Below are 26,721 nucleotides of genomic sequence, written 5' to 3'. Positions count from 1 at the left end.
TGCCCGAGTCTGAGCAGGGGCACTTCTCGACTGTCAGGCTGCAGTACTAGGCTTCACCAGCAGGGGGGCGCTCAGTCTGCTACACCGTCCGCTCCCCCGACTCCCTGAGTCCAAGGCTCCCGGTTACACGCTGTCATCCGCTGAACGCCTAAAGGAAGCCCTGTATACTGAACATCTCAAGGACACCATGTCAATACACGATAAAAAACCGGAAAGACCATGAAGCCCAAGCCCCTCTCTACCCATGAGAACCAGCAGAGGCTTGCAAACACTTCTGAACACAAAGTACGCTGAACTAACACCCGGCCGCTCTCAAACTCCCTCGACTTTGAAGATAACTCCGGCAGAAAAGAGTGCAGGGATTTATTCTTCTAGTGTTTAGTCAACAACAACCAAAGAGAAAGACAGACACACATGAAAATAACAAAATACAATGAAGGGAAGTCTACCTAAAGGCACTTACAATGACTAGAAGGAAGCACTACTGCTACTTTTCTTTTAGAATAAACACTCTAGCACCCGAAGCAAGACATAAGGCTGAAGCGAATACTACCCTTTCTGCACCCTTTTCCCAGGGCCTGGGGATCACCGGGGCAGACACCCAGAACCAAGTCGTGCCTGCACTCACGCTGCTGGTGCGAGCAGAGTGGTGAAGAGCGGTGGCCGCAGACCGTGGAGCCAGCATTCAGCTCAGAAGAAAAATAATGGGTTTCAGGTGCAATGCCCAGGCCCAGGAAAATGGTATTAAATGGGACACCGCAAAGGAACGACCCCCCTCAAATGGTACCTAAACATTCATGCTAGAGGGCATGCGTCCGTTTCTCTGGGAAGAGGGACGCCAGACCCTGAAAAGGTTAAGAGCCACGGTGCCCCACAAAACAAAAGCGAGGGCAGGTCACTGCAAGGAACGTTCATATGAACTGAGGCAACACGGCTCACTCTCTCTTCCCAAGTGGTGATGCGCCGACGGAGCGACCCTCTACAACGGAGCAAAAGCCTCACAGCTGGTCCTGGGACAGCATGAGAAAGAGGCAGAGTCTGGTGCCGAGGTGAGAAAACCTGACCTACAAAACAATGCTAACATTTGTGTTTACACTGGATCGTTATCGAAGATTCCTCGAGCAATGAGAACATTCTACGACCAGAAGAGCAGTTGGTCTCAAGCTCTAATTTTTAAAAAGATAACTTTTGCTTGAGTCTGTTTTACTTGGTGAGGAATGCTCATGGGAGGGGAACCCTCCCCCTCCCCAGCCTGGATCCTTCTCGAGCCACGGCTACTTGCCCCGTCAGGCTTCCTGTGCTCCTACTTCGACTGGCACTTAAATCAAACCGCTGACTAGGAAATTTCCCACAAAATCTTGTTAGGGTGTATTTCAGTTTGTAATGATTCCCTTCTACTAATGTGAAGGGGGTGTCCCATGTTCTTCTGAAAAAGGACCACACTTGGACAGACCACGATGTCGGGGTAAAAGTGTTTACTACAGGCAAAGCCGGAATGGGGTCCCCCCAGGCACACTCAGGGGCAGGCACAGTCCCGGGAGAAACCGGGCCGTTCTCCTACAATCCCAACCTGACTTGATGGTATGTCCCTGAACAAGGTTTTTAAACCAGAGCAAACACAAACGTTTGCATGAACTGCTGACGTTTTAAAACGTGAAACTGAAGCCAGCAACAGTAATGACAAGAGCCCAGGACTCTGAAGCAATTCGGAGTCTGCAATGGGCCGCGCTAGGCGGGGACCCTCGTCTGGCAGGAATAGCCTTCATCGTTTTGGTGGCGAGGGTGTCCAGTTGGGAAGGTAACACCCTAATGTAAGTCCCTGCAGACACGGGGGGAGCCACGAAAACCAGTAAAGAACTCGAACGGAGTGACACGGTCTAAAGGAACAAGACACAGAACAGTAACCCAAACTGAGAATTTCTACAGCAAACACTGCTGTCATCAAGGGCTCATCTGGTCCGCTCCTCAACCCTGGAGTGCGGTGCTCGATTATCCCATTTTACAGATAAGGAAACAGGCGAATGGCGCAGCTCTCAAGGTGCTGTGGGGTTTGGATCCTGGCAGGCCAGCTCTGGAGCCCACCACCTGAGTGAACACATCGCCCCCATCGAGGTGGCTTCAACTGAGATATCCTTCATGGTTCCCAGAGGAAACTGCACTCCTAACGGCCACAGGCGCCGAGGCCCGGCACCGCGCTAGGTGCTCTGATGAACAGCCCTAGTTGGGCTGACGATAGTTACACTGAAAAATGGGGCATATATTTTAATCCTACAGATGAGGAAACCAATCAGAGGGGTAAAGCATGAGAGCTGACCTCCAAGTTAATGCAAGGGATGTGGTGCTGACCTCACCCAGTCAAAAATCTACGTACTGGGGCACCCAGGGGGCTCAGTGGGTTAAGCGTCTGCCTTGGGCTCAGGTCATGATCCCGGGGTCCTGGGACCGAGCCCCACGTCAGGATCCCAGCTCAGCAGGGAGTCTGCTTCTCCCTCTCTCTCTGCCTGCTTGTGCTCTCTCTCTCTTTCTGTCAAATAAATAAATAAAATCTTTTTTTTTTAAATATACATATAACTTTTGACTCCCCCAAAACTTAACTACCAATAGCTTACTGTTGACCAGAAGTCCTACCAATAACCTAAACAGTTGGTTTATGCATGTTATACATACTATATTCTGTATTCTCATAGTAAAGAGGGAGAAAAGAAAATGTTATCAAGAGAATCATAAGAGTAAATACATTGACAACATTGCACCGTACTTATTGAAAATAACCGCGTAGGAGTGGGCCTATACCGCTTAAACCCGTGTTGTTCAAGGGTTAACTGTAATTCCAAATTCTATTTCAACAGCAAGTGACATATGGAATCTGAGTTTCAACTCGGGCTCATCTCACTACGAAGCCCGAGTTCTGTCTGTTCAGTCAGGTCCTAGGCATCCCATCAGTCCGGAATGACGGCGACTCTGGCGTCATGCTGGTACCTGAGACACTCTGTACTATACATAACCACAAAGCAAGATTACTCGACTTCAGCACTACTAACATTTTGGGTTGGAAAATTCCCCATTTGGGGGCTGCCCTGTACATCCAAGGAAGTTTAGTGTCATCCCCACTGCGACGCATTAGATACAGCAGCCCCGGAGCTAGTCCTTGAGCAACTGAGAAAGGGGAGAGTCGGGGCAGAGACACTCCCCGGTCTCAGCTGTGGAGGGAACCGTGACATTTACTCTGACTCGTCTCATGGCAGTTCAACAGGAAAGGAAAGATAACACCAGCTGAACTGCCAAGACACAGAAAGGAGTAACCAGGTAAAATTCAAATGTGCACAACCATACGGAAGTTTTTACAGGACACCTTCACTGGGAACTAATTAAAATTACTACCCAACACACTCTGAAAGACAAAAGAACTCGGCATTCTAAGTTAGCAAATTAACTGTCACTATAATTTAGTAAAATACATGTCAATCTTTATATGAAGAACCCAGAAAGGGCCTTTCATTTCCCCGGAAAATTTATACATGGAGCACCTTTTTGTATTAGACGCATTTTATAGCTTCTCACGTCCTGTTGTAATCTTTCCTTTTCAGAAAAGCTCGAGACTTTCCTAACTTGGGAACGAGGGCTGCTTATATTAACACCGGAAATCAGATATGTTCAAACCACACTTCAGGGATATTTCTGTACAAAAACAGACAGTGGACTAGAATCAGAATGCCTTTTACCTTAAAGAAGCACGAAGTTTAAGCAAGTGTAATCAAATGTGAGGCGGAACATTTAGGCCATCAATTTCTCTTCCTTCCTCACTCTGTTCAATGTACATGTGAACAGTAAGCAGCCACTCACCTGAATGACCTTATAGAAGTAGGCGTACTGCCGAGCCGTGTTCTTATATTGGCTGAAGACGTCATGGATAGCTTGTGTGGACTGGAGGTCTCGGACTTCATCTTCCTCAAAGTAGAGAGGAGTGTCATACTCGCTGGGGAGGGTCTGAATGTAGGGCTGCCAGAAAGAGTTAGGGTCGGCTCGCTCACACAGCAGGTGAAAGGCCAGTGTGATATTTCCCATAGCTTGAAGAATCCGGTCTTGAGAATATAAGGGCCCTGAATTAACCCAGAAGTTAACAGCGTTAAGTTCCAAAAAGCGCCTTAAAAAGTATTCATTCAAAATATATATTAAAGTTACAGAAATAACTGGAAAGTTTTGTAATATTTAAAGTAACATGCAACTTTCTTCTGACATTCTTCTACTATGTCAGATTACAAGCATGCAAAACAATGTGAATTTGGGGGAACATTTCACTAGCTTGAGAAAACACCCAAATATGGTCCTTAGCACCACAAAATGAAATTTCATATTTTTATCATTTGCACTTTGCCTTGAACAGTCAGAAATCATTCTCACCCAACACTGAATTTTTAGCAGATTCAACAGTCATTAGTAATTTTCGTGGAACCCATAAAAATAATTCTTCTGCCTAGGAGAAAAAAAATAAGAAAATCATATAATCATCAAAACATGTCACAATCTTCAGCCCCCTTCATCCGCAGTCAGAAAGCCAATCACACAACCATACGTGAAATACTGTTTAAGGCTGCACATTAGCACTCTGTTTCTAACTATCAAATGTACTTTTATTTTTTTTTTTAAAGATTTTATTTGAGATAGCAAGACAGAGAGAGAGCATGAGCACGGAGGAGGGGCACAGGGAGAGAGAGAAGCAGGCTCTCCACTGAGCCGGGAGCCTGATGTGGGGCTTGATCCCAGGATCCTGGGATCTCGACCCAAGCTGAAGGCAGATGCTTAACTGACTGAGACACCCAGGCGCCCCGAAATGTATTTTTAAATGTAAGTATTTGTGGTTTACTTAGATAAGTAGAAGCAGAGTTTAAAATCCTACTTCCAAGAGAAAAACTAACCATAGGGGCACCTGGGTGGCTCAGTTGGTTAAGCGTCTGCTTTAGGCTCAGATCATGATCCCAGGGTCCTGGGATCGAGCCCCACATCAGGCTCCTTAGTCAGCAGGGAGCCTGCTTCTCCCTCTCCCTCTGCCTGCTGCTCCCCCTGCTTGTGCTCTCTGTCAAATAAATAAATAAAATATTTTTTAAAAAAGAAAGAAAGAAAAACTAACCATATATATTGAGAAAGCAGATGAAAAAGACGGGACTTTCAACTTTAATCTGAAGTACACATAGCCATCTGGAGTGAAGCACAAAACTGCTCTTTGCCGCACTTACGTTTGTTAAAGTTCAAAAAGCAAAACAAATCAAACCTCTATCTCCAACAAAAACCTGAACCTGTCGACGTAAACTGCTCCTGCTATTGCATTTTTGAAGCCAGAGGAACATTCCTTCCTCAATATGCTTGTCTTTTGCACAACGGTTACCAGCAAAAGCACAAGTCTCTAGGACATATTTTGGGTTACTGAGTTTTTTCCCAAAAATATTATTTCTTGCCAATATGAGAGATTTCTTTTTGGTATGTGCTGTATATGTACCTATACAGCTTACAACATGCAAAGAGTAGTGCCTTGACTGTGGTGACGATGTCACGAGCATGTGCACACGTCCAACCCGTCACAATGTCAACACTGAACATGCAGTTTTTTCCCCCTTATACCTCAATAAAGCTTAAAAATGCACATGGTGAAGACAGACCACAGCTAAGATAACTGGGGCGGCCTCCACAGAAATGATGCTTCTCGGATATACAAGAAGAATGTGCGACATTCTGGTTACTCTCGCCTTCTGCCAAGGTCTACCATTTGGATTCTGTTTATGCGTGTCTCTTCCCCTACTACAGATTATAAACATCATGAAGGAAGAGACCTCGGTTTTTTTGGAAGGCTGGTAAAATAATGAGCAAGGTACTATTCACATACTAGACATTTAATAGGTATCTAGTAAACTGGTACATGCTTTATCAACGTATCAATGAAAGGTTAACTACAACTTGACCAAAAGCGTTGCCAAGGTTTGAGGGGGCCCGAATAAATAACACTCATTTCCTCCATCCAAGTTCTGAACCCACTGAGAGAGACACAAGACGACAACAGATGGTCACCCAAAATATCACCTACTGAATCCCAGAATTAGACCGACTCCCCCACCTAGTTACAGGCAGAACTGGAGCCCCACGGGCCTCCCCACGTGTGGCCTGCCCTGTAAAGCACACAGAGTGGGGAGAGCACAATGGATGCATGTGGGCAACCAGCTCCCACCAAGAAACAGGCCCAGACCAGTTCCTTCTTCCCAAATCATCAGACAGATTAGGTTACACCTCCTCACTAAGAGAGGCAGGACTGAGGGGCAGAGAGAGGCTGGGAATGTCAGGGTGCTGCTGCTCCCTTCATCTGTAAGGAAGGACCCAGAGCAGAGGAAAAGCATTTGTCCCTTAGCAGACGTACACTGCTCCTCTTTCCCCTTCCACTCTGGTAGGACGGTGTCAGTAGGTGGCACTGCCAACCACTCAGTTACCCCCTCCAGAAAACCAGTAAGCACCCTGGACCCTGCCCACCCTCCACCCCAATGCCCCCACCTCCACATCCACTCTGTCACAGGTCCTGTGCCCTCCTCTTCCTAACTGCCTGAGCCCACATCCTTCTCTTGAAGCCTCAGAATCCTTTGAGGCATGTTCTGTGGTCTCCTAACAGAGGCTCTGAAACATGAGCTGACTTGCCCCAGCTCACTGGTTAACAGCACAGCTCCCAGGGAGGATACACCGGAGGGGGCTGCCTAGAACACTGGCAAGGCTCTTCCAGGCCCCTAGTTAGCCCAGAGACCCCGCAGCAGGAAGCGGAGTGTTAACGGCACGCTGCCTGTCACCTATGAGGTCAGAATCAGCCCAGACACCTGTCTCCACATCCTGTGTCCGCCCCGTAGCACAATCCAAGCATGCTGAGGGTCCCTGAACCAAACGATCAAAACTCACCTTGATATCTCTCGTCGCTCTCAAACCAAAGCCCTCTTCTTTGAAGTTGACCATTTCAAAACCCTCAACGGAGGCTCCATTTTCAGAGGCCCACTTCATTAGGTCAGGAAAGTAATCTTCTCTTTTTCCATCAAAAGTAACAGACAGACCTGTTTCAATCCATGTGTCAGAAAACAAGAGCTACATTTAGGACCCATATCATTCTTTCTGCTCTCAGAAACTAAAAATCACACACTGAAAATAGTGATAACGCTATAATCTTGAAATCAAAACTCATCACCAGGTAGAGACTTATGGGGGTGAGCATTCTGTAATGTATGCAATACTGACTCCCTGTGATGTACACCTGAAACTAATACGATATTGTATGACAATTAAGCTTTAATTACAAAAAAAAATCTTTAAAAGCTTAAAAAATAAATTGTTTAAAAATTGCTTAAATAAACTGAAAAGGACTGAAGTCATACAACGTTCTCTGATTACACCATAATCAAATTAGAAATCAACAAAAAAAAAAATCTTGAAAATTCCCAAATATTTGGGGAAATTCAACAGAACACTTCTAAATAGCCCCGAGTCAAAAGGAGAATCCCACGGAAAGAAAACACAAAACAACAGAACAGCAAGTCACCAAGCACAGTACACATCCTAACTAGTGGCAGGAAAGGTGAATTACAATCCTAAACTCCAGTCTGCTGTGGAGAAGCATTTGCTGAGCCCAGGACACAGGACTACTGACTGCTGGGCTCGGCGAGGCGACACGGTGGAAAGCGGAGGGCTCTACCACCTCACACGTAACAGCAGCCACCCCACCCCCCCCCGTTAAGGCAGGCATGCCCAGTCTCATAGGCAGCTTTGCTTCAACAAAATTCCCAGGAAAACAGAAATCAGTAGCCGACATGTGCACAGGAGGCGCACTATAGGCCTGATTCTGAGAGCACAAAACTGGTCAGCTCTGCAACCGAACATGGCGGTACAGTTTAAATGAGTTGGATCATGCATATCTACAAAGATAACAAAATATAACATTGTGTTTTTAAAAAAATTCAAGTGCTCTGGGGCTCCTGGGTGGCTCGGTCAGTTAAGTGCTTGACTCTTGGGTTCAGCTCAGGTCATGATCTCAGGGTCCTGGGATTGAGCCCCGCATCGGACTCTCTGCTCAGTGGGGAGCCTGCTTCCTCCTCTCTCTGCCTGCCTCTCTGCCTAGCTGTGATCTCTGTCAAATAAATAAAATCTTTAGAAAAAGCAAATAATGAAAACAGAACAAAGGATGGAGGGAGGGATAGGAATCAGATCAGCAGGTGGGAAGGAGGGAGAACTTGACTGGTGGGACTAATCCAGTTTGGGTAGAAGATTCTTAGGCGTTGTGTTATTTTTTGGACTTTTCGGCAAGTTTGTGATATTCAAGGAGATGAAAAGCCATGCAGAAGAAAAACTAGATTTATCTGACAAATGAAAGGAGAGGAACAGGAACTTCACAAACGTGAGGAGCGGGGTATGGAGCCCAGCCCAGGTGCCTGTGGCCACGCCAACACAACACCATCGGTCATCACCTGGGTCTGGGCAGCAGGACGGCCCGGCACAGGCAGCGCCACACCGCATATGCAGAAAGCTGATTTTGTTCGGGACCTTCTGAGACAGAAGTCACTCTTTGCTGAGAACTCAGGAACACTCTCACCTCAGGGTGAGTTGCAGTTAGCGGTCTCTGCTAACAACAGACACTCAGGACATTCAAAAACTGCCCCACTGTAGATCTGGAGAGCCAAGACTGGCAGTCTACCATTTAGAGCAAAGAAACACATTTGAAAGGAACCTGTCACCATCTGCGGTTCAAGACCATCTAAGCTGAAGACCGCATGTTTACAGACGTACACAGGAGAGCAACGAAACCTTTTTTAAACCTTGTTTTAAAAAACAAACCCTCTTCTGACTCACTTTCGTGGCAGTAAATAAAAATTTAAAAACCCTAACCCTAAGAAGGTTCTTCTGACCCTTTTAAACGCAGGCTACTTATTATGTTTTCTCCTTCCACCTTCCATGTCGTCCTGCATACCAATCTTTATTTTTTGTGCTTTACGGAACAAAAACAATAGGTATATTGAATAGGCTTTTTCAAACTGACACTTGGCCCCATTGCCGGCCTGGCTGAGAATCATTAAGACGCCTACTGAATACACCCTGTAAAAACACAGCTTCAGAAATAGAACTATATCTCTTATTTAACCAAGACAGGTTTGAGTTCTTCATAAATCCTGCTAAGACATTAATCTATCAGTGTGTATCTGTGTGTCGACCACTCATGGCATTATGTACTGACCTCAAACCCTCAAGGAAACACAATGTGGAAAAAACAGATCTAAATATATATTTCAAAAAAAATAAATAAAAGTTGTGTCATTTTATTTATTTAAAGATTTTTTATTTGAGAGAGAGACAGAATGAGCGATGGGAGAGGACCAAGGGAGAGAGACAAGCAGGCTCCCTGCTGAGGACACCCAACGTGCAGCTCGATCCCAGGACCCCGAGATCATGACCTGAGCCGAAGGCAGGCACTTAACCAACTAAAGCCACCCAGGTGCCCCAAAAGTTGTCACTTTAGCCCCTAGATACAAACACTTTCCCCCATGGCTCAACATTTTTACCCTTTCCAATGCAGGAAGCAGCACCTCAGAAATGGGAGAGATCCTGGGACAGCTTTCTAGTACATCTCTCCCAAACTCCGAGCCTCTTCCACTGTGACCTTCTACTGTGATCTTCCACAGGCAAGAATGACAGCGAGGCCTTAGCTAACCTCAAAACATTTCTGACTTGTGCCAAGTCTTTACATGATTCTACTAAAATAATTTTTCGAGAAAACGTACCTTTTTGTTTTTTTCGTATTTTCTCGACTAGAGACCGGATCTGCACATACTCTTCCCATTCCTTTCCTGGGCTGGGTGCGGGACTACTGCATTCTGTAACACAAAAACCACGGCACTCAAACACTGCTTGCTTTCAACTTCACCAGCTAGTCTGCAGCACAAAGAGCGCTGGGGTTTTGTTACTGCTGCTGATTTCCTTTTAAAGGACAAAGATATCACAGCCATGATGATAAACATGGGAAGTATAAACCAGGTATACTTTTCAAAGCATATAAACCCTCCAAAGCCATCCACGTGCCACTTACTGAGCTGGGACTCCCATACCTAAGTGTGAGCACTGAGCCTGCAGCTATCTTCCTCTTGCTGCTCTGAACAATCTTCCTTCCTCATTATATACTTGAACATGGGAAAATCTAAAAAGCAAGGCTAAAAATGCAAAACATTTCCCTAAAAACTCTTCTGGATGGATTTAAAAAAAAAAAGGTAATCTTAAAAGTCAACGTTTCTTTCTAGTTAAATCCTAGAACAATGGCTCTCTAAAGCAACCAGTTATATTGGACATAAGGACAATTACTCAACAAACATTTCACATCCATGTGTAAGGCTCTATAATAAGCACTCTGGGGGAGTCGCAAAAAGAGATGGCACAGGCACTGCTAAAAAGGAAGCGGAGACTCTGCTGGAGGGCCAGAAGCAAAGACCAGCCCTCAAGAATGGTGCCGGTGGTTCTGGAAGGCTGTGACCTGGACACCTGGCCTATCAGCATGATCTTTCCTTTTTAAACAACTGTATGAGTTTAAGGAGAGAGCCTTCTTCCCATGGCCATCTTTGTTCTCTGAAGAAAAGAGTATATGTGGTATATAATTACCACCACCAAGTCATAAGGCTGGGCTAACTCCTAACTATTAAGGTTAACCAGTCATTCTTCTACCAACAAATACCGGCTGGTCCTGCACTACAAGAAGACAGAGCCTATCTGCAAGCTGCCTGCAGTCCAGTGCGGGACAGAGGCGGTAAGCAGTTAGTACCTCAGTGCTCTACGGGGGCTCCACACTGCTCTGAGGGCCACAGGGGTCCACAGGAGCATCTGGGGAAGGACCTAACCCCAACTTGGTTGCTGCCTGCTTCTGGCAGGGAGAGAAAGCTAAATTTTTATTTGGGGTTTGACCTGTCTCACGTGAACAGAAGAGGCAAGGAAAACAAGACAGTGGAGTGAGCAGAGTGACCACAGCTAAGTCTGGAACCTATACAGCACCCATTTAAATTCACAATTAAGAAGTTACCAATTTATACAAACTTACTAAAGCAAGTACAAGCACTTAATAGATACTTAGTTTCCTTGAACCAAGAAACTGGAAAACTATTACTGAATCACTGAAACTAAAGGGGAGCCATTCGAACAAGGGGGCAGAGCTCCAAAGGTCTGCACCTGAGGCCTGATAGCCACGGAGCACCTTGATGTGCCACAGCTCGCACGGCCCTCCCCTCCCGAGATGGTTTTCTGCTGTAAACACGAAGACTCAGAGGGTTTGCGTGATTTGTCCGTGGTAGTCAAGTAGGTCCCCGGAGCCCCCAGAAGCCCATGTTCTGGGTGGTTCGGTGTTTCATTCAACCCTCGTTAATCGCTACCCACTACCAACATCCCCGGCTTTACAGAAGGAGGAGACCGAGGGTCAGAGAAGTTCTGACCTTGCCCAGGTTGCGTGGCTAGCAAGCTGGGATTTGAACCCAAGCCTGTTTCACTTCCTCACTGCGCCAGAAACTGTCCCTCGCAGCCCAAGGAAGTGAAGGCGTGAAGGCGTGAAGCCCCACTGCCCCTCAGGAAGGCAGGAAGCCCTGGGCAGAACTTACTCTGCAAGAGCTCACTAGTCAGGTTCAAGGTTTCCTTCGGCGACACACTTGCTGTAGCACCAGTGCCTGATTTTTGCGTTTTCACTCGACTCTTCTTACCCATTTTCTGACTGTAGAGAAGAGAGAGGAAAGACAAAAAGCGTTACATCTCCAAAGAATCAAATCAAATAACAAAATGTGGCACAGCAGTGGCTTAGCCTCGAGAGACTAACATCTTACCTCGTGTGTGCCATAGTCTGAAGTTTCCTTCCAGAAAAAGAAATGTGTACTAAATATTAGTATTTGGAGACTCTCAAATGAAAAAAAAAAATCAATTTGTAGTCTCTGGAAGAAAAGTTCATTCCTTTTCACCTACACAAACTGCAGTACAGGCAAATTTTACTCTGGAATTTGGTCAGCTTACACAGATTCTACTGTGTATACTAAAATGCATATCCCATGACACGAAATGACAAAGGTTTTGTATACACACATGTGCCACAAACTGCCATATGGACGCCAAAACCTCCATCTCCTACCGCCAGGAGGAGAAAGAATCTTGGGAAGACTAGATTCTTTGGAAGAGTCATCTCCCGTGAAGAGCGGCTGTACCACAAGCGGCGGACTAGGCCTGGGGACAAACGCTGCAGACACGGGGAGCTCCGAGCCGCTCCCGAGAGCCACCGCACCTCTGCAGGGCGGCCTCGCTGGGAAACTCAGGGCGCCGGGCCCCGCGTCTCACGGGAAGGTGACGGCAGATCCTACACTGGAGCGAGGTCTCCCAGCACCTCCCTCCAGGGGCAAGTAAGGGACTGGGATGTGGGAAGAAAGGGGAGGGTGATCCCCAGGTAAGGTCAGGAATGGGGGAGGCCCAAGGGAGCCCCAGGAGGAACCGTACCTGCCTCAAGGGCAAGAGGCCGCCGGGGAGCAGTGGGAGCTAAGCTCGCCCTACGAGTCCGCTCCCTAAAGGGGGGCTACGGGCGCTGCCTGAGGAGTCTGGCCCGAGGGGTCCTCCTCCAGAGAGAAGCGCCCCAGGCCGAGAGCCCAGCAAGTCGGACGGTACTCAGCCAAGAAGCTACTGCAGCAGTCCACACGCTCATTAATAACCAACACCGCGAGGCCTCTCCGTGGAGCCCTACAAGTCACCCGTGACCTCAAAGGGGAACCAAAAAGCACACTCTGACCCATTTATTTTTGCAAAAGGAAACGAGTCTTAAGAGTGTGGAGATGAAGGATGGGATAAAAACTCTGAAAGACAGACTCTCACATTGTATGGGAACCACAAGCATGCAAACCCCGCCCCTGTGCTGACGTTAGAGGAAGCCGCCGACCTCAAGGGCCGGGGTAGGTTTCTTCCATCTCTAAGGTGTGGAATAGAACATGTAACCTTATGTATCTAACAGGCCTTCTAAAACAGTGAGCGATACACAGTGCGCGTCATCCTGAAATCAAAGGGAACAGGGAAGAACAGCTACGTCTGCCACACGGAATGAGTTGCTTTGAGATCGAAAGCAGAAAATAAACAAATAAATGAATAAATAAACGGAGGTGGGGGGCAGGAGGAGGAAGAGCTTAAGCAGCCTTTTCTGAACCGAAGGACTAGCCTCTCGAAGGAGAACACGGCTCCCCAGAGCGCAGGCAGGGCCTGACTGGGCACCGCTGCTCTTCTCCACAGCTCGGGCTCTCTGCGGAGACCCGCGGAGCCTGACCCCGACATAACTACAACTACCCGTAAGTCCAGAGAGAAAGACTTTTCTTAGTGTGGTGATTTTTTTTTCTTCTTTTAACCCTATTCTTTTTCTTTCTTTCTTTTTTTCTTTCTTTGGAAGGGTAGCTGACATACAGTATCAGATTACCTTCAGGTGTGACATAGTGACTCAACATTTGCATACACTGCAAAGTCATCACCACAAATCTACCCACCATCTGTCACCACGCCAAGTTGTTACAATATTATCAACTATGTCCCTTGTGCTGTACATTACACCTCTGTGACTTATTTTATTATAACCGGAGGTTTGTGCCTTTTAATCCCCTTCCTCTATGTTACCTGCCCCCAGATCCCCCCTTGGAAAGGCCTTTAATCACATGTCCAAATACAGCTCTGCAGGAAGAACCACAGAAACTAGCCACCACCAGTGATGGCTTTGGCCTCTCCCTTCAGCCCTGCAAGACTTTTGTGTATCAGGCTCCAAACAATGCGAAAACATCACTTTGATGAGGACTCCCGGACCCTCGCCTTCCCCTAGCAGGCCTGGGGAAAGTGAGCCCGAGACAGCCATGGGCCTGCACTGGCCCCCACAGCGTGGGGACCCACTAGCAAACAGGCTTCTTCCCTCTGCCCGCAGTCCCCTACCGTCCCCCGGTCTTCGTGCAGGGATTCCGGGGCTGCCGTCACTCCCAGCACGTAGATACCTGTCCTGAGATAAGGGTCATTAATGAAAGCAGCACCGATGACCCTGTACGCATGCGGTGCTGACAGTCTGCCACGTGCTGGGCTAAGACACATCTCATTGGATCTTCTCAGGTCCTCTAAAAGATGATCAGAGCCTCATCTTTTTTAAGATTTATTTATATGAGAGACAGACAGAGAGGGAGAGGCAGAGGGAGAGAATCCCCAAGCAGACTCCACCCTGAGTGCAGAGCCTGATGTGGCGTTGGTCCCACCATCCTGAGATCATGACTTGAGTCAAACCAAGAGTTGGATGCTGAAGTGACTAAGCCACGCAGGTGCTCCAGATCACACCCTCATGTTTTAGACGGCATTCTCAGACAGGCCAAGTCCTTCAGCTTTGCCCAATGCCACACACACATCAGGTAAGAAATGAAGCTAGAACTAGAACTCAGATCTGCGTGACTAAAGTCTGGCCACCGCCCCACTGTCTCTGTTAAAATGCAGAGCAAAAGCACAGCACAATGCATGGGGCAGGGAGGCTAAAAGTTCTTCCGACGTGACACTCAACGACACCCTGCCAAGGGCCCACACCCCTGGGTGTAGCCAACTGCCTGGCACCTGCACCCGCCTGCCTCCTGAATTCATCTCTCGCTTACACTGTAACACTAGCCTCTTACAGGTCTCTGTGGCCAAGCCCATCACTCCCGCCCACATCTGCCCCAGCCCATCGGGCTCCACCACGAACAACGGCGCCTAGTCCCTCAGACAGGTGTCCTCGCCTGCCTCCTCGCCCTGTCCCTCTATCTCCCCCACCCCACCCCTTACCTGCAGTACTTGAGTCACTTGTTCAGTAACCAGTGTTCTCTAAAAGCCTGGCCTGGGTTTCACCTCTTCCTGGTCCTCCCGGCTGTACTATTCCCCGCTCTGTACCACCACTTCTACCACTGGATCTCACTGCACTGCAAGACTTGCTCACACACTGGCTTTCCTCCTGGATAACAGGCTCCTTGAGGCACCCTGTCCTATTTCTATTTGTGTCCCCAACTGCCAGCCCAGAACCCAGCACACAGCAGGCTCTCAGCACAGGGTGCTCATGAGCTCCCAGGGAAAAGCATTCCCTCCTTCGGGCGGCTCTTAGGTCAGAATTTGCATTGCCGAAGCTCCTACCCAAGTTTCTAGCTCATGTCTAAGACCCGTCTCAGGTGAGAGACCACCATTAAAGATCTGGTCACAGTGGTTTGAACACACAACAGATTCCTTTGGCAGTCGAGCAATACTCTACTGTTGAATGCTTAAAACTCAACTGTTCTCAAGATTTCTTTTCCTTAAGCCAGAAAACTGCTGGCTTTTAGAAATGAGTAATAGGCACAGAGATACAACGCAGGCCAAATTTCCGAACACATCCGTCAATTAGCCCCAGGGAGAACAAGCACATGGAGCATAACCTTCAAAGGCGGGGGAGGGGGGGAGGGGGTTTGGGGTGCTACGTTCATAGAAACGGTCCGTGAAGCCACACCCAGTTAAGACGGTCACCTTCAGCTCCTTCCATCCTCCCGCCTCATTTTCCCACCTCCACTCTCCTTCCCCACCACATGGACAGTCAGCCTGTACACATGGAGGTATAACATGCGCGGCCCGCTAAGTGCTTGGGCAGCACTTTCAGAAAGACGCCAGCCCTCACGGAGCCTCCCAGGCTCCTTCCCAGTCACAGCCATCCCCAGCAAGGCTCCGTGGTGTCGACCCCAGCGCCGTCACTTAGTTTGGTCTGTTCGCGAACTTCCCATCATGAACACGCAGGCTTCTTTTGCTCAACACAAGGTCTCTGCACAGCTCACAGGGTGGTCCCACCTCTCCAGCACAGCCCTCGAGGTCCTTCATGCCCCACCCCATTTTACCCGCCTGCCTTCACTCAACCCATCACCCCCCCCTTTTTTTTAATTTATTTATTTGACAGAGACCACAATTAGCCGGGGGGCCGCCGGGGGGGGGGGGGGGCAGGCTCCCTGCTGAGCAGAGAGCCCAATTTGGGGCTGGATCCCAGGACCCTGAGATCATGACCTGAGACGAAGGCAGAGGCTTAACCCACTGAGTCACCCGGGGGCCCCTACCCATCACCCCTTTACACGGCATACTCCCGGGATCTGCTCGCTCCCCCCCATTTACTGGAAAGAAGCTATCCTCCACCACCCCCTTTGTCTCCTCCTGACAAAATGTTTCACAAACTTAAAGACGCAGCCAAAACATCCCCAATGTCCTTGAGAAAATTCTAGGCTCCTCTATTCATTTCATAGACTGAACCCATGAAAGTCAGTAAGAACAAGCCAAGTTCAAGGTGATTACCAGATGCTAAATTCTTGGCTTACCTTGAGATTCAGTCTTTTGCAATTCTCTTTGGACTGTTTCCCTCCCACAGGGATACAGACCCTACTGGAGAGAAAGCGGCTTGCTTGGGAAAGGCAGTAAGAAACTTACATATAGACGTTAACTCCGTCCACCTTAAGGTGAGGCGGTTGTCTGTCCTTGTCCCTCATGAATGTACCTCCAGAGGGTACAGAATCTTAGGTCCAGGCCAGGTCTTAATCTGTCCTCCCAGAAACCGGGTTTGCACTGACCCCCTCCCAGAAAGCTCCCCAACTGCCCTGAACTCGCTCTGCCTGGGAGTCCCCCCCAGGCTCAGGCCCCCGTGCACTGAATCAGAGGGAGTCACAGGCTTATCACCCAGCCTTTAGTTGGAGGGAACACAGGATTCCAAAGGGAGGGGCTCTCCGTGCCCAGTTCTATAGCCCAGCAGCCAATCTTCCGAACTTGGTCAGCCATCATCCATGTCTGTGACACGCATTTACCTCTAGATTAGATATGGTTTGGCACCAATTCTTCTAGCTTCCGTAGGATACCCCTAACTAACGTATACCTGGAAATACACATATTTACTTCCTTTCACCCCCACAGACCATCGCTACCACCATCTGCCCCACGCCAACATCTGTCACAGTCTGCCAGCTCCCCTACACACCGCCCTCCCTCAGCCCCTGGCCTGGCGGTCATTCCCGGACCCTCACTCTTTCCTCCATCACTGAGGACTGCATGCTTTTACCGCAGGGTGAACACATTGTGTCCAAGTCTCGGCCAAAACCCCACCACGCCTATGGTCGCCCTCCCTGCACTGCAGGAGCCCAGCTCCGGAGCCTCTAGGGGCTTGCCCACCGCCATCTATATTACTAATGTGCCTATTTTGCCCGCTGTCTCATGGCAGGAAAAAAATCAAAGCTTCCATCTCTAAATTACCTACAGCGTCTAGCATAGTGCCATGGACACAGATGAAGGTCAAATATTTGTTGAATAATATAAAATCTCAGGATATCGTATTTGGATGTATCAGTCTTACTACTTGTGGATTAGGTTTACCTCCCATCACAGCAGTAACATTTTGTGTCAAAGAACCACTTCCCTATGTTCTTCCATCTGTGAATAAAACAGTAGTCAAAATGCAACATTTCCTAAATATTCACCTACTTCTGCTAAAGAACTAAGATGACTCTTAAAAGTAACAATGTAAATTTTTATGTATACATGAAATATACAGAATTTACCCTTAAAATTAAAAGATAGTTTCTGGGACGCCTGGGTGGCTCAGTTGGTTAAGCAGCTGCCATCGGCTCAGGTCATGATCCCAGCGTCCTGGGATCGAGTCCCGCATCCGGCTCCTTGCTCGGCAGGGAGCCGGCTTCTCCCTCTGCCTCTGCCGGCCATTCTGTCTGCCTGTGCTTGCTCTCTCTCCCTCTCTCTCTCTGACAAATAAATAAAATCTTTAAAAAAAAAAAAATTAAAAGATAGTTTCTTTTGGAAGTCCCACAGTTTATCATTAGAAAAGTTTTCAGATATTTTCATAACGAAATTTCTGATAAACACAAACCCAAATTTTTTAAGTATCTTTGGTCTCTTAGAAAGCAACAAAGCAGGACCCAGTCCACTTCCAATAAGATTAAAAAAAAAAAAAAAAAAAAAAGAGTTATGGCCCAAACACAGCTTGAAACTCTGTGGGCCTTCGTGACCAGGGTGCTTCATGTGGCCAGATACATCCCCGGCCACAGCTGGCAGAGGCCAGCACTGCTCGCAGACATGCGGGGGGCTTCAACATGGCTAAGAGTCCACAACCACCAAACCACCATCCACAGCTTCAAACCTGAAACACTGTATCATTCCCAGCACCCAGGCAGGCTCTAAATACAGACGCCTGCCCTCCCTCACCCAAGGCCTCCTGCGTCTGTGTGCCTAGGTCTACGCCAGCCGCTGGAGAACACAAAATGAAGTCAGGCCAGGCCTGCAGGCTTCAAGGATGATGAGGTGGGGAACCGAGACTCACAGCACAGTTAATTCCTCAAAGACCTAAGAGAAGGAGCTGAACCGAGAGGGGCAAGGGAAAAAGTACAGTTAAAGAAGAATGACTAAACTTTAAGACGCAGTTTGAAAAGGTGTCAGAATCCAGTCTGAGTGGTGTCCTAAAGTCAACCCCCTTCTGCCTTTTTTAGCTAATGAGCATTTCCTCCACATTATGGATTAGAAGTAACTACCTGCCCTTTTCATTTATTATTCAAAAACGTGTTACACACAATGAATAATTTTCATTGTGATTTTAGTTGATCTGGGGCTAGACTCCAAGTTTCAACAAATGAACAAACCAGTAGCCTGAACATCCTTTATACCCCCACTAGAAGAAAAACTTCCTATTAGAAATTCATCAAGTTCCTATAAAGAGCAAATATTTACCTTGAATATTTATTTCAAATATTTACATAAGCATAAAGATGTCTAAATCAAGTCTATGTACACACATGTATACACAGACACACACACACTCAAGTTAAATTCCAGATATTACCCAGAGGGTACAACACTAATTGAAAGGTTTTCTCCCCAAAGTTTAGACTGAAATTAGGTATCATTTATAAATCCTTATGGAATTACCTGGAGACAAACCAAACTATACAGTAGAAAAAAGAACTTAATCAATACATAAGACAAAAGAAACTAAGGAAAAAGCCATACAGGACTGCTAGACAGACGGACTCTACAGTTGTAGTTCAAAGGAAGGGAATCTATGAAAATAAACAGGAAGCCAGGAGTTTCACACAGATCTACATTTCTTCATGATCAAGATATTTTAAAAATCTATAGAATCCTCAAAATGTGGGTCCTGAAGACACTATAAACTATATAGGAAGCCCACCAACAATCTCTCCCTTTAGTAGATTAAATACACTAGAAACCATAAAGTAAGTAAAACTGTAGAATATTCAATTATTTAAATTGCTGGCTAATACAAACTGGCATCTGTAATCACCAGCCACCTCTGACCAAGCAAGTGATTCTTTGTATAATCTGTGCGGTGGAATGAAAAGTCAGAGGAGTAAGATAAAGCACATTCAGGAAACTGGGCTAACGGGTGGGGGGCAGGGAGAGAGGGAGCTACTTGACCCATCGTTACAAAGTCTGGCTCACACACTGAACACAGGGAGATACGATTCAGCTGGGTAGGGTTTTTTTTTTTTATTCTAAATGAGAAGTATAAAAATTAATATTTTTCTTAAGTTGCTTTCAACTAAATGCAAATAGAATAAACATTTTTGATTACACTTATTTGGCAATTTAACCAAAAAATTTTAGCTCTAACCCAGCATCTGTTTTTCAATGTATCCTGAAACTACCCTCCTTTACAGTTGGATTAACTAAAGCAGAGAATTGTCCTGTGGCTTCCTCCTCCTACCTCAGGCACCGAGCTGTAAAAGTACTTGAAGGGAGTATGAGAGCCTGCCTAATTTTTGTGCAGGAAGAAAAGAATCTCACTAAAATATCTGGCAGGCCATTAGGATAAGATCACTACATTCTGAATTAAATATACCAATTACAGGATGATGGTTTAGGAAAACGAAAGCACTCTTAAACTGAAAGTATTTATGCAGTGTTTTCTGTCCTATAGAAACTGACAAGGCATCCACAGACCTGTGCCGCCTGCGGCCATGTTAACTGGAACTAGCATGTAGGGGAAACATGTACTCTCTACATGGTAGCAGAGCCTAATAGTGGGCTCAAGCCATAGTAACTTTACCACTTTAAGTAGATACCTAGCATCCTTCATCCCAGTCCCTATCAAAGGAGGTGCTAATGTGCCACAACTCAAAAGTACCAAGAAGTTAGGGCAAGCAGGCAGGCAAGAAGGTGGAATTAATTTCAAGTCAGTAGCTACTTAAGTAGGGGAATGAATAAAGCTGTAAGTTGCCTGTAAGTAACATTTACATCTCTATACAGAACAAATTGGGCTGTCATATAAGTAGGTAGATAGACGAATAAGGATAGATAGATATACACGAATTTGAGATTTAACAAAATACAGATGTTTCTTGCTTTCTATAGGGTTTTTTTGCTAATTTTCCACGAATTTACATGGTAATTTTAGAAGCGCTTAAGCCATTTCTGATTGACTTTTCAATACATAATAGTTTCAGTTTAAACTGCTGTTCAATTAAATTGTAAATACACTTAAAATGAGGCTCCTGTTTAAAGGAAGTTGAAAAAAGAAAACCTCTCATAAGGCAAAGAATCATTTGTTATCATGAATAATCATTTCCTATTATCTCTTTGAAAAAGAAAAAAGAAAAATGTTAAGGGAGGAAACAGCTGTAATCTGTCAAGAAATTACCTTCAAACCACCCACATTCCTCCCAGAAGGATTCGAGATTCTAGGACTGTGGAACACCCGGTTCGGAAGAGACTTTTGGGGTAAGCTGTGTTAACCCTGCAGCTCGCACATGTTTAAAATAACAACACCTAAGGCAGGAAGCGATGACAGGTGTCAGAGCACCTTGCTCTCCGCTAGCAAACTCCAGTCTGAAGGCCCCTGGGAGAGGCAGGGTGGAGCAATGTCATGGGCAAGAAGCGCACCCCGAGGCCTGCTGCTCCTGAGCGGTTCTGGCAGTGCCCGCTGCTCCCCCACACGTGGTGCCGCTGGTCCACCTCCACATCGTGAGCTGCTCCGGCCCACGGTAGGAAGGTTCATCATCCTGACACCTCCCGATTCCGCCTTTCAAAAGAAACAACTTCAAATTTTGGAAGACAGCTCTCCGTCCCCCCAACAAAGTCTTCTCTTCTCCAGGCCTAGCGTATCCTTTCTCAAAAGTGGACAAAACCACTGTGGTGAACAGCTTTTTCCCAAGGCAACAAAACCCTTCGGATGAACTCTTGAGAGGGACACAGCTCCACGGGAATCGCCTCCCGGAGCCCAAATCGAGGGGATCTTACTCGGAGGGGTAAGGGATAATCAAGGGATATTATCAAGGGGATAATACTTGGAGACTGCCCTAGCTTTCCCACGAGTCAGGTAAACAAAGGAGTGCATTATTTCAGTGCACACTTCTCAAGCATCTGATCTGAAATGCACAGATGAGTGACACACGCACAGTCCCACAGCCTTTAGGGTAAGATGGTAATCAACTAAGACCTTTGTCACTTAAGCTATCTTCAGCAAGACAGACGTGCTATGTCAAACCAGTGTCTGAACCCAGATGCAATTTTTCATGCTATTACATTGTTTCCAGCCTACTGAAGCCATCGTCCCTGCCACACAGAGTCCTACGGCAGGACCCAACTTGATCTTCTTCACCATAACTGCATCAGTCAGGCACTTACTACAACAGGACCCAAGGTAAGCATTCTACACAACAGATAGATGTCATACCCACTTTACAGAGGAGCAAGCTGAAGTTTAGAGAAGTTAATAAATTCCATGCAAAATGAAGACTCAGTTGGTGGCAGAGCCTCACCAACACACCTTGATGGCCAACTTTACTGATACTCAATAGTGTTTCATGGATTCAGCTCAAAATTAACCCACTTGTGAGGGCTCTGAAGTTCAACGTAACAGTATTCCCTTTACAGCAGTAAAACGTGGTACACAAAGGTTTTATCTCCTTGGCCTTTGAAAAGTATAGAGCCATCTTGCTGGCCTTGTCCAAATAAACAGGAGTGGCCTCAGCTTAAATGTGAAACTATGAGCAAAACTTCCAAATAAACTTCTGCCCAAGCCCACATAGCCCACGTTGAGATTTGCAATGCTCCACTCTTGTCGTGGATCAAGAAAATGAAGTAGGGGCGCCTGGGTGGCTCAGTGGGTTAAAGCTTCTGCCTTCGGCTCAGGTCATAATCCCATGGTCCTGGGATCGAGCCCCACATCGGGCTCTCTGCTCAGCGGGGAACCTGCTTCCTCCTCTCTCTCTGCCTACTTGTGATCTCTGTCAAATAAATAAATAAAGTATTTTAAAAAAAAAAAAAGAAAGAAACTGCAGTAACCACTTAGGAGACTATGACATGTAGCAATGCTAAGTCATTACAATCCACAAATGGAAAACTTTGTTAATCATTAGTAAGTATGGCAGAAGAAACTTTAATGATTATTTTTCAACACTAATCCTTACTTTCTTTTAACTGTACTCACTGGAAAAGTATTGATATTGAAGAGTCAAGCCTATTTTCTGAGACTGAAACCTTTAAACCACTTTGTCATACAGTTTTTTAGACCTTGCTATGGTCTAACAAAATATATCCTTAAAAAGGTGAAAAGTGGGGGCGCCTGAGTGGCTCAGTGGGTTAAAGTCTCTGCCTTTGGCTAAGGTCATGATCCCAGGGTCCTGGGATCGAGCCCCACATAAGGCTCCCTGCTTGGAGGGAAGTCTGCTTCTGCCTCTCCCTCTTCCCCTCCCCCTCCTCTTGCTTGTGTTCCCTCTCTCAGTGTGTCTCTCTCTGTCAAACAAATAAGTAAAAATCTTAAAAAAAAAAAAAAAGTGAAAAGTGAAAGTCAGGATTGTAGATAGGTAATAAGCCTAAAACACTGTGTATTTATTAAGAGTTCTGTGTGGACACCTGATTACATTCTCTGGACAAGTCCTTAGTCCCTTCTGAAAAAGAATGAGAACACTTGTTCCACTCTGTCCCTTTTCCCTGCCCACCCTCCACATCCCCATCACTGAAGCTAGACAAGTAACAGGTTAGGGACTTACTTGGCTTGGTAATCAGTTATCACTCAGATGCCTTTCAAAATCTTAACTTCAGGGTTGGACTTGTCTTCCACTTGGGCTTATCCTGATTATTAATTAACTTCTACTTAGAAAGTACTAAAATAAGAAAGAATTTCAAGGTCTTAACTTCGGTATTTGAATTTATAATCATTTGGAATTATTTTTCTTCCATTCAAATATATTTTAGTAGCAAATTGTCAATACTTATGCTTATACCGCTTGTTTTAAAGCCGTTTATTTCTAAACCTAGAGGAAACCCCAAATGGAAATAGAGTCGAGACAGCTAATCTCTGGCTTGAGTTACTGGATAAATTTAACAACAAAAGTAGGACTTCTAATCTTGCCAGTTCCGCTAACGAAGCTTTCTTTACATAATACTAGTAAGTGACTTAAAAAAAAAAAAAAAAGCTCAATTCCATTATAGTAGAAAGATTATATATGTATTAATATTTTGTGAAAAAATCATTTTTACTTTAATAAACACGATGCAAATTAATTCTATTTCCAGATCAAAACATTTAACATCCCCAGTTTTAGGGATAGGAATACAAGATGTCAGGCAAGCCAATGTACAGAAGACACTTTTGCCAAGTAAGGTACACCTATGACCACAACAAAAATGAAGCCTAGAAACATGTGAAAGCAAGGAACCCTTAGTTCATTACTCTTAACTGGTTAAACAGAACTCAGAATGAACTGATGTCCAAGATAAACTCATCCACGACTGTAGCAAGAGAAAAAGGTTGCAGAGCAAATCAAAACACTCTTCAATGGTAAAATAACTGGCCCAAATACAGTGTTAGCTAACTGCAAAAATAACTGGCCACAAGCAACTTCCAGGGTGACGTAAGAACAAAGATATATTCACTGTCTAGTTAAAAATGTTTAATGCCATAGTAATAAATGACTTCTGCTCCTCTAATAGAGGAACAAAATCATGGCTCCGTTCCCAGGACTTAGGTACAAGGAGAGGAGACACACTTGAAACTCTTCGTCCCTACGGAAGCACCACGCACAGCGGCCAGAGACAAGGAAACCAGTTTCTAAAGAAAAAACCTCCCAGTCGAAGATAGTCCTCAAACTACACACACAAAAAAAGATACACTATGATTAGTTACATTTCTAAAAGCTACTTCAGATTAAAGATAAGAAAAAAAGGAGACCATGTAATTCAAACATTTTAAGAAGCTGGAAAACCTCAAAGTAAATGGACATCTAGTAAAAAGAATCCAGAATAACCCTCTGCTAGTAAGATTTTTACTATTTCTGCTAAAATTCCACATGGTACAAACTGCATACCTGGTTTTACTGAATTCAGTCATTGTCTGCTAAATATTTCCAGTACCAGCAGGCCTCTGTTGTGCTGATGCTGACGCTTTCCTCTAGCTGTCATCTGTCACGCTCTTCTAGATAGGCAAGCATCAAGATTTTAGGAGGCTGTTGCGAGTGCTCATAACCAAAAGTTTTCCAGTAGTTGAACTTTAGAATGGGAAGATGTCTGAGTACAACCTTCACATTTCCCTCACTTTCCAGGAGCTTCTAAAGCAAAGATTTCACTACTTAAAACATGGCCTAATGTTCACCACATGGAAAAGAAGTTCAGTAAGTGTTACTTTCTTATTGATGATCTTACTGCACTCATTGACAGAACTGAACACACTTTCATTTCCATAGCATAAATGTTTCAGTTTTCAAAGCCAACATCATTCCCCTACCAGGAACAAAAGCACCAAGAGATGTCAGCAAACTGAAGAGATGAGAAGGAGCGACCCTTTCAGCCTCTTGGGCTAGAGCTGCATTTCAGACATTAACTTCCAATTCCACGGAGAGAAAGGAGGGCAGAGAGGAAGGGGTAGCAGAAGGCTAAAAACTGAGGTTGTTTGGAATTCCAATGAAGAGGTTCTGTAGCTGTTTGAGAACTTGGCTTTGCAAACTACTTTCTCCCGCCAGCGAAAAACCTCCTCCTTAAATTGTTGGAACTTGACCAGAATATCAATCACAGCAGTCCCTGGGACTAATTTGGTAAGGCGGGCCTGCATACACAGTAGCCCATATAGACATAACAACACATCATGGTTCAAGCAAAAGTCCTGCAAATCTAACAGGGGAAATCTGTTTCTATTTCGCTATATTCTTGAGTTAAATGAATGCACCTAAAATAATAAGAAAAACCTCTCCAAGATTATTACTGGTTATTCCAATTTTGAAATACCAGTGGGGCCACTGAGAAGAAAAATAGGAGAGGAAAAGGTAAAACTCACTTTTCGGTGTCCACGTCTACACGTTGTGACAAACGCACACAGCTGTGTAATCATGCACCGTAATCAAGCGACGAGCAGGTTCATCGCTCAACGTTTAACTCTTCGAAGGGTTTTACAAAGCACAAGTCATCTGTCAACACACTTCGCACGTACGTTTGCTTTTGAAACACCACCTCCTTCCTTTGGAAAAGCAAAGCAATACCCTGCAAGCGATCCCACACGTGTCGACGCGCGGCGAGGGCGAGGCCGCGCAGAGAGTGGCCCCGCTGCCCTGCGGAACGCGTCCCCCGAGGACAAGCGGGGCAAAGGCAGAGTTGCAGCGCCGGAGCCGCGAGGAGGAAGAGTTTACCGCCAGAATGACAAACTCCAAAGCCCCGAATTCTTCTCCCTAGTAGGGCGCCGAGCGTGTGGACCACGGCCAGGGCGCGTGGGAAGAAAGATGACCTATTTTCAACGCCTGTTTTTATAACTGGAAAGTGAGGGAGAGAAGCAGGGACTGGTCCCCGGCTCCCTGGCGCGCACCTAAGGTCTGGGGAGCTGAGCACAGAAGCCACAGCCTTCACGCGGGCGACCGCGGGGAGGGAAGGAAGGGAGGAAGGAAGGGAGCGCGAGGCGGGCCGGCCGCACGCAGAGCCCGGCCGCCCCGCCGCCCAGCGCCAGCCAGAGCGGCCCGGGCCCCACCCGGCGGGCGTCCAGAGGCCGCCGCTCCCTGCACCTGCCGCCGCCGCCGGGCTGGGCGCCCCAAGGGGCCGCGGGGCCGGGGCCAGCGCGCCGCCCGCACCGGCAGAGCCGGGGACCAGAGGCCGAGCGGCGCCCCCGATCCGCCGGGCCCCCACACCCAGCCCTCCCGCCCGGCCCCCGGGGCGCACACCGCCCCCCGCATCTCGCACCTCGGGCCGGGGCGGCCGGCGGGGCGCGCGCAAGACCCTGGCCGAGGGGCGCGGGCCGGGGCGAGGGGCGGCCTCATAGCGCGAGTCCGCCCGCGGGCCGCGCGCGCCGAGAGGCCGCCGCCGGCACTCACCTGCCCGGTTGCCCCCTTCGCGCAGCGGCGGCGGCGCCACACTCGGGCCCGGACCCACCGTCCGCCTCAACCAAGCCCCAGGCGGCGGCGGCGGCGGCGGCGGCGGCGGCGGCGGCGGCGGCAGCCGGACGGGAGGGGCGGGACCGCGGCCTGAGACGGCCCCGCCGCCGAGGCCCAACCCGGCTCCGCCCGCCCCCGGGCCCCGCCCCCAGGCCGCCGCCGTCGCCGCCTATTGGCCCGCGGCGCCGACGCATGGGGGCGCCCGTCAGCCAACCAGGAGAAAATAGAGCTCTCAAACAGGAAAGTGTCGCCAGTCTCTCCCCGGCCCCGCCCCGCGGGTCTGCGGTCGCCGCGGGCC

The 26,721-nt window shown here is 47.1% G+C and overlaps 1 protein-coding gene across 8 annotated transcripts in view; it reads right to left on the bottom strand.

The window, feature by feature from the left end:
- The window catches only part of SETD3 (SET domain containing 3, actin histidine methyltransferase), a 77,231-nt gene extending 50,765 nt beyond the window's left edge, over window positions 1–26,466 (bottom strand). For 2 of the 8 annotated variants that reach the window (XR_004380506.1, XM_032839519.1), the window contains exons 1-6: window positions 11,859–11,878; window positions 11,640–11,749; window positions 9,789–9,881; window positions 6,928–7,076; window positions 4,402–4,474; window positions 3,844–4,100 (exon numbers count right to left, since the gene is read on the bottom strand). Coding sequence is in view for 7 of the 8 variants with exons in the window: in XM_032839519.1 (XP_032695410.1) it covers window positions 3,844–4,100; window positions 4,402–4,474; window positions 6,928–7,076; window positions 9,789–9,881; window positions 11,640–11,749; window positions 11,859–11,872 (696 nt within the window). In the remaining variant the exon portion in view is untranslated. Of the gene's footprint in view, window positions 1–3,843; window positions 4,101–4,401; window positions 4,475–6,927; window positions 7,077–9,788; window positions 9,882–11,639; window positions 11,750–11,858; window positions 11,886–13,974; window positions 14,001–23,063; window positions 23,087–24,380; window positions 24,488–25,342; window positions 25,389–26,363 lie in introns of those variants that run through there. The other 6 variants (XM_032839513.1, XM_032839515.1, XM_032839516.1 and 3 more) reach the window with 6 other exon arrangements.
- Between the last annotated feature and the right edge of the window lie 255 nt (window positions 26,467–26,721).

Source organism: Lontra canadensis, unplaced genomic scaffold (assembly GCF_010015895.1).
Source record: "Lontra canadensis isolate GAN:19392208 unplaced genomic scaffold, GSC_riverotter_1.0 scaffold108, whole genome shotgun sequence".
Classification (NCBI taxonomy): domain Eukaryota; kingdom Metazoa; phylum Chordata; class Mammalia; order Carnivora; family Mustelidae; genus Lontra; species Lontra canadensis.
The sequence above is the reverse complement of the archived record's forward strand: the minus strand, read 5'-3'. Positions and strand labels throughout refer to the sequence as shown.